We start from the raw sequence: 7411 nt of genomic DNA on the forward strand, positions 1-7411 counted from the left end.
AAAATGCCTCCTTCCGCGCTATGACATCCGATGAAGTGCTTAGCAAAGTCATCGCTTTGGACATCTCCAAGAAGAATGTGGAGGATCTTGTTGCACGTGCTCACAACACCCGCAAGCCCAACCTCACTTTGAAGATTAAGGAACATGAAGCTAGTGAAAGTGATGAGGATCCCATTGAGTGGAGTCTGGATGATCTCAAGACCAACTATCATGAACACATGGCTCTCGCCGCCAAGAGCTTTTGGGATGGGAACAAGACTAGAAGCTCAAGACCAAGAAGATACTCACCTCGTGACTCTCCAAGAAATTTCTCCAAGAGCCCAAGGGAGGGGCAAAGGGGGAGAACATGCTACAATTGCAGCGACAAAAGTCATTTTGTTGCTGATTGTGTCTATGAGAGAAGGGAAGACAATGGTGGAAGGCTCGTCCGCAAGGACAAGTTCAAATCCCTCTCCAAAGGATTCTCCAAGTTCTCCTCCAAGCCCGGTGATGCCAATGTCTCCTTCACCAAGAAGCCTAAAGCTTTCATTATCCATGAGGAGTATTCCTCCGATGAAGGTGAAGAGCGTGAAGACAGGAGCTCGAACAAGGAAGAAGAGGGAGTGGACGCCATCGCCATTTCCACTCCCTCCATCTCCCTCTTCGACTCTCCTAATGAGAACCTCATCTCCAACAACTCCCGTTGCCTCATGGCAAAGGTATCGTCAGAGGTAGAATCCCCTTTCAAACCTACATCTTCTTCTAATGCCATATCTATTGATGATGCCACTAGTCTTACCATTAAGCGTGAGATTGTGGGTTTGGATTCTTTTCTCACTAACATGCAAGGGGATACCAAGAACCATGTTGAGGCCCTCATGGCTCAACTTGGTGTGGCTCAAGACCATATAGAGGAGAAGGAAAGGCTTGAGAGGGAGGCGGCAAATGAGATTGCCTCTCTCACTCAAGCTCATGAGGAGGAGCAAAACTTGCGCATGTCTCTTGAAGCAAGTGTCATTACCCTTGAAGACTCCAACAATGCTATCATCTCCCAACTCACCAAGGACCGAGATCATGCTCTTGGCTTGGTGGGTGAGCTCAAGAAGAAGAAGCTTTTTCTTGAGGATGACCACAAATTGTTGCTCGAGGAAGTTGCAACCCTCACCAAGGACCTCAAATACTTGGAGACTAAGTTTGTGCCTCTCTCCGAGATATGTGATAATCCTCAAGAGGAAGCTCGCAAGGAGAAAGAAGACGAAGGCCCTAATCTTGTTGTGACGAGCTTGTTGATCAAGTTGCTTCTTTGAAAGGCATAATGCATTGCTCTTGGAGGTCAATTCCCTTCAAGAAGAAGCCTTGGATGAGTATTATCGCTTGAGCAAGGAGAAGACATCGTGTTGCAATCATGAAGAAGAGATTGCCGCCCTTGAGAATACCAAGGCCAAGCTCTTGGAGTGTAGTGGTATGCAAGAATAGTCCTTGATGGAGTGCCTCCGCATGAGCAAAGAGAAGGTCACTTGTTGTGATCATGAGGAAGAAGTTTCCTCTTTGAAGAGGAACAAGGCCAAGCTCATGGAGATAAATTCCATGCAAGAGGAAGCCTTGAAGGAGTACTTTTCTTTGAGCAAGGATCATGTATGTTGCAACCATGAAGGTGACATTGCCACTTTGGAGAGCCACAAGCGCCTAAGATGGACTCTCTCCAAGAAGAAGCATTGATGGAGCATTTACGGGTGAACAAGGCGAAGGAGGTCCAAGTGTTTGATATCACTCACCCTCACCCGGAACATGAAGATGAAGTTAATCGTTTGAAGGCCAAGATTGATAGACTCCAAATCCAAGTCCAATACTTGGAAGGAGTCATTGAAGCTAAAGATGGAGCCAATGAGGGCTCTTACAATGAAGGAGGAGTGTCTACCAAGCCAAAGAGGAAGAGAAGAAGAAGGACCAAGAAGAAGAAGAACAACGAGAACATGGGTATCACCCGTGAGGGAGGTGACTCTAACCCTAGGAGGGGTGGAGTTCCCGATCCCACCACAGGGGGCTACGCCGGTGCTAACAACCCTTCTCATGTTCTCTTTGTTGATTACTATGAACATATTTGTGCTTGCTTTATTGGTCCTTATGAGGACAATGTTGATTGGACTATTTGGGTTCCAAACCCCTTGTTAATAATATGATAGGACCCATTGAGAGATGTGTACCTAAATCCAAGACTTGATTCCTTGTAGGATTATGCTTCCGGTGGTGCTAAATGGGTGGTTGATAGTGGAGCCACAAGTCATATGACCGGAAGCAAGGAAATTGTTGTCAACCTCGAGCCATCTCATTCTACCATTTCTTATGGTGACAACACAAGATCAAAGGTATTGGATCTTGGCAAGGTGGTGGTAACACCTGACATTTCACTAGTGAATGTCCTCCTTGTCGAGACCCTTGGTTACAATCTACTTTCCGTTCATCAAATTGCACGCATGGGTCCTTGTACCTTTTTCGATGAACATATGTGGTCCTCTTGTGGAGCAAGACACTCCGTGTAGCCTTTGTTGGATATGTGGATAGCGGGTTGTATGTTGTTGACTTCACTGGAAAGACAACATCATCCGCTCTTTGCCTATTCGCTAAAGGTGACAAGGGTTGGTTATGGCATCGCCGACTAGCCCATGTCAACATGAGAACTTTGCAAAGTCTTCACAAGGGGGGCCACATTCTCGGACTAAAAGAAGATGTTTCATTTTGCAAAGATCGTGTTTGTAGGGCTTGCATTCGAGGAAAATGCATGGAGCTCCTCACAAGGCCAAGACAACCATATCTACCACAAGGTGCTTGGAGCTTCTACATGTTGATCTCTTCGGTCCACCGTCTCATGAAAGTCTTGGAGGAAAGAAGTATTGCCTCGTCATCGTTGATGACTATTCACGTTATTGTTGGGTATTCTTCTTCAAGTACAAGAGTGAGACTCAACGGACCATGATGGAGTTTGCCAACCAAGTTCAACGCAAGTATGACACCACGGTCCTCGCAATAAGGAGCGACAATGTAACGGAGTTGAAGAACTACACCTTGGATGACTTCCTCGGCGAAGAAGGAATCCAACATCAATACTCCTCGCCATAAACCCCCAACAAAATGGGGTCGCCGAAAGGAAGAATCGAACCTTGATTGAAGCCGCTCGAACAATGATGATGGAGTACAAGTCCAACTATAATTTTTTGGCGGAAGCTATCTCAACCGCTTGCCATGGTACTAATCGCCTCTACTTTCGCAAGGGTTTGGAGAAGACACCATATGATATCCTTACCGGTTACAAGCCCAATGTTTCCTACTTCAAGGTCTTCGGATGCAAGTGATATGTGCTTGTCAAGGACACACGCCTATCCAATTTTGATTCAAGAGCACAAGAAGGAATCTTTGTTGGCTATGCAACGGATTCTCACGCCTATAGAGTCTTCAATAAGTCCAATGGACGAGTTGTGGAATCTTGTGATGTGACATTCTATGAAGATGATAGATCTTTGGAGGAGCGAAGTGCTTCTTGTGAAAAAGGAGATGTGATTCCCCCAGATGCCATAGGGAGGATGGGTGCTGGCATTCGCCGACCTCAAGAGTTACCTTCTATGAGTACCGGGGAAGGACCAAGTTCCACCCAAGTGGAGCCATCTACACCACAAGGCCAAGATTCTTCCATTGAGCAAACAAGTGCAAGTCAACCACTACCACAACCTCAAGTTCGACATCAACAACAACAACAACAACCGCAAGCTCATCTACAACAACAACCACCACCAAGTGATCAAGGCCAAGCTTCAAGTTCTACACCGGATGGCTCGGGGACAAACATTCCGGATACTACTTTTCCCAATATCTCCATCTCCGTGTCATCCGGCTCTCATGATGATGATGATGATGATGATGATGATGCCCCCTACAACAACAATGATGATCAAGCCATCAAGGCGAGGATCCAAACCATGATGAAGATCAAGTGGCCTCACAAGAATCTATTCCTATTGCTCAACGAACTCATCTATTTGCAAAATTCGGCCAATACTTTCACTATCCATGATGCTTTGTTGGTAAATCTAAACATAATCGAAAGAAGGGGCAGAATCATACCTCCGAGAGGTGGCGAGGCGGGTGAACATGGTCGGATGGGAGAGAGCGGGTTGCAGGAGAAGCAGGAGTGCGGGCGGCGAGCACGGACGAAGGGGCCAGCTGGGCGACCTAGAAACGAGCGGATCCGAGCATATCACACCCTCCCAAGCCGCTTCCAAAGAAATCCTTGGTGGCGGCGGCCAGAGGCGCTAGCGGGTGAAATAGGAAGCGCGCCTCGGCTCCCGCTACAAGGGAACGAAGGTGTTGGCGGTGGGTATGCTTCTCAGTGGCGCGGCGTGGCTGGAGCGTGCGAGCTCTAAGGCTAGAGGCAGCGACAACGCGAGGGTTCCGCACATAACCGAGTTGAACGTTTAGGCGCAGGTGAATCTCGAAGCGATGGGAAAACACCAAATTTCATTGGTGGAGCCGAGTATATCCGATATCGAGCTGTGATGGGGGTTTGCTTGAAAAAAAATCGCCAAATTGTCTTGCTGCATCTGCACGGGTCGTTTTTTGGCCCCGTACTGCAGGTGGTTATTGTCCGGATTTAGCTTGGATGGGGCATCTGCTAGAAATGCTCTAACATCCATGCAGGCACCTGCCCCCGGATCCTCAAAATCCATGCACTCTACCAAATGCGCCCTAGAATCATGAACATTGATGCAACTTTACCTATGAGGGGTATTTATTAGTTGTATTCATTCCAATTTCTTTGGATTACTATACCAACCCCAATTCTTGAATTCACAGATTCTAAAAAAAAATCGTCAATACAGAATGTAGTAGGGAGTACTTGCAGGTATTTCGTCGACAAGACGACTTATTCATAACGTGTTCAAGAGTTCGCCGGAGACTCTGCCCCGAAACAAACCGTCCTGTTCGTGTGCTACTTAACACTTATCCTATCCATCTTCCTTGTGCGACGCATATATTCCTATCTTACTATTTCCTCAGTTGACTTTACTTCAAAGTCTCGTATATAGCTCCATGCAGCAGATCCATCGAAGGCGCCGTCCTGATTACTGCCGACCTCGAAGTCCCGTCTCTGCTAATGGCCGCTCCAACTGGGGCCATTTTCCTGTTTGCCCTCTCTATCATTCTCCTCTTCCCCGGCCCAAGCGCCGCCACCGGCGAGAAGGCGACCGTATCGGTGAGGGCGGTGACGGCCATCTCCCACACAGACGACAACTTCATCTGCGCGACGCTCGACTGGTGGCCGAAGGACAAGTGCAACTATGGCATGTGCCCCTGGCATGACTCCTCTATCCTCAACCTGGTACGCATGTGGTTATGCCAACATTATTGTTCTGATGTTCATGTGTGCACGCACCTTCAGTCCTGCTGATCTTGCATGGTGATTACATATGCAGGACCTCTACAATCCTATTTTGTACAATGCAGTCAAAGGTATTAACACAAAAACATATAAATCATTTTGTTATGGAATCACTGATATGTTTGATCGACTTTTATGAAAATCCGATTGATGGAATTCCTTACTGCATGTCAGCCTTCAAATCGTTGCGGATTAGGCTTGGAGGGTCGATGCAGGACCAGGTGACGTACAAGGTGGGCAAGCACTACGACGACTGCCACAACTTCCGGCGAGAGGACGGCCGCCTCTTCGGCTTCACGGACGGCTGCCTCCCCATGAACCGCTGGGACGAGCTCAACATCTTCTTCCGCCGAACCAAGTAAGCGATCATATATACAGGCAACATGCATTTCAGCCTGCAAATCGTTTCATTTCATGGCTACAAGAAACTGAAGTTGACATGGCGTGCATGCATGTCAGCACGACGGTGACGTTCGGGCTGAACGCGCTGAGGGGCCGGCGCAAGGCCCCCGGCAACGGCAGCACCCTCCACGTCGGCGGCTGGGACGGCCGCAACGCGCGCGACCTGATGCGCTACACCGTGGGCAAGGGCTACCGCGTGGAGTCGTGGGAGCTGGGCAACGAGCTGTGCGCCGGCGGCGTGGAGGCCAAGGTGAAGGCGGCGCAGTACGGCAAGGACGTGCTCCGGCTCAGGAGGATCGTGGAGAGGGTGTACAACGGCACCGGCGGCCGCCTCCCCAAGGTCCTCGCGCCGGGTGGCTTCTACGACGGGCCCTGGTTCTCCGAGATGCTCCGCGTCTCCGGCCCCGGCGTCGTCGACGGCGTCACGCACCACATCTACAACCTCGGCTCCGGTACTGATTCTGAGTCGCCGCCACCCGTCATGCTAGTTTCCGTGGCGTTCTTGTTTGGTGCATGAACTGTAGGCGCGTGCATGCAGGGAAGGATAAGGACCTGATCAACAAGATGCAGGACCCGTTCTACCTGGACAAGGTGGCCCAGACGTTCAGCGACATGGAGGCCACGGTGCGGGAGTCCGGCCCGTGGAGCTCGCCGTGGGTGGGCGAGTCCGGCGGCGCGTACAACAGCGGCGGGAAGGACGTGTCCGACAGGTTCGCCGACAGCTTCTGGTACCTGGACCAGCTCGGCATGTCCTCCGTCTTCGGCACCAAGGTGTACTGCCGGCAGGCGCTCGTCGGCGGCAACTACTGCCTCCTCAACACCACCACGCTCGCCCCCAACCCGGACTACTACAGCGCGCTGCTCTGGGACCGCCTCATGGGCCCGGGGGTCCTCCAGACAACCACCACCGGCGGCGCCATCTCGCCCTACCTCCGCTCCTACGCGCACTGCTCCAAGCAGAAGCCCGGCGTCACGGTGCTCCTCATCAACCTCTCCAACTCCACGGCGTTCAACGTGACGGTGGCCGGCGACATGGACCTGCACCCGCCGCCACGGAAGCTGCTGGAGGCGGACGACGCTGGGGCGGTGTGCGGCGGACAGAGGGAGGAGTACCACATGAGGCCCGAGGGCGGCGACATCCAGAGCTCGGTGGTGCTGCTCAACGGGGAGCCGCTCGCGCTCGGCCCGTGCGGACAGATACCCGAGCTGCGTCCGGCCGTCGTCGCCGACGGGTGCGCGTCCCCGCTGCGCGTCGAGCCCCACTCCATCGCCTTCGTCAGGTTCACCGGCTTCAAGGCTCCCGCTTGCGCGTAATGCATGCATGCATGAATGTGAGCCTGAATTGGCAAGAGTTGCCATTTGTACTAGTTAGCATAGCACACACGTGAGAGGGTCACTCTGTTATTTAGAGTTAGTCGAGAGTAGCTATCCATATGCGGATATAACAGTCAATCTATGCATGTACTTTTGAGAAATAAGTGGCTGTTGGTCAGTTTGTTCTTCCTCGAGCATACTCCCTCCATATCGTTTGTTGTTGGGGAGTATGCATTTCGAGATAAAATTTTAATCTTCAATTTAGTCAGCAAACATGATCAACCA

At 50.8% G+C, this 7411-nt stretch overlaps 1 protein-coding gene across 1 annotated transcript; it reads left to right on the forward strand.

The window, feature by feature from the left end:
• The first annotated feature begins 5125 nt into the window (after window positions 1–5125).
• Window positions 5126–7126, forward strand: LOC124672755 (heparanase-like protein 2). Its single transcript, XM_047208930.1, has 5 exons — window positions 5126–5350; window positions 5445–5481; window positions 5585–5768; window positions 5870–6264; window positions 6351–7126. The coding sequence occupies exons 1-5, from the start codon at window positions 5126–5128 to the stop codon at window positions 7124–7126; spliced, it is 1617 nt and encodes a 538-aa protein (XP_047064886.1).
• The last annotated feature ends 285 nt before the right edge of the window (window positions 7127–7411 follow it).

The sequence above is a fragment of the Lolium rigidum genome, chromosome 7 (genome assembly GCF_022539505.1).
Source record: "Lolium rigidum isolate FL_2022 chromosome 7, APGP_CSIRO_Lrig_0.1, whole genome shotgun sequence".
Classification (NCBI taxonomy): Eukaryota; Viridiplantae; Streptophyta; class Magnoliopsida; order Poales; family Poaceae; genus Lolium; species Lolium rigidum.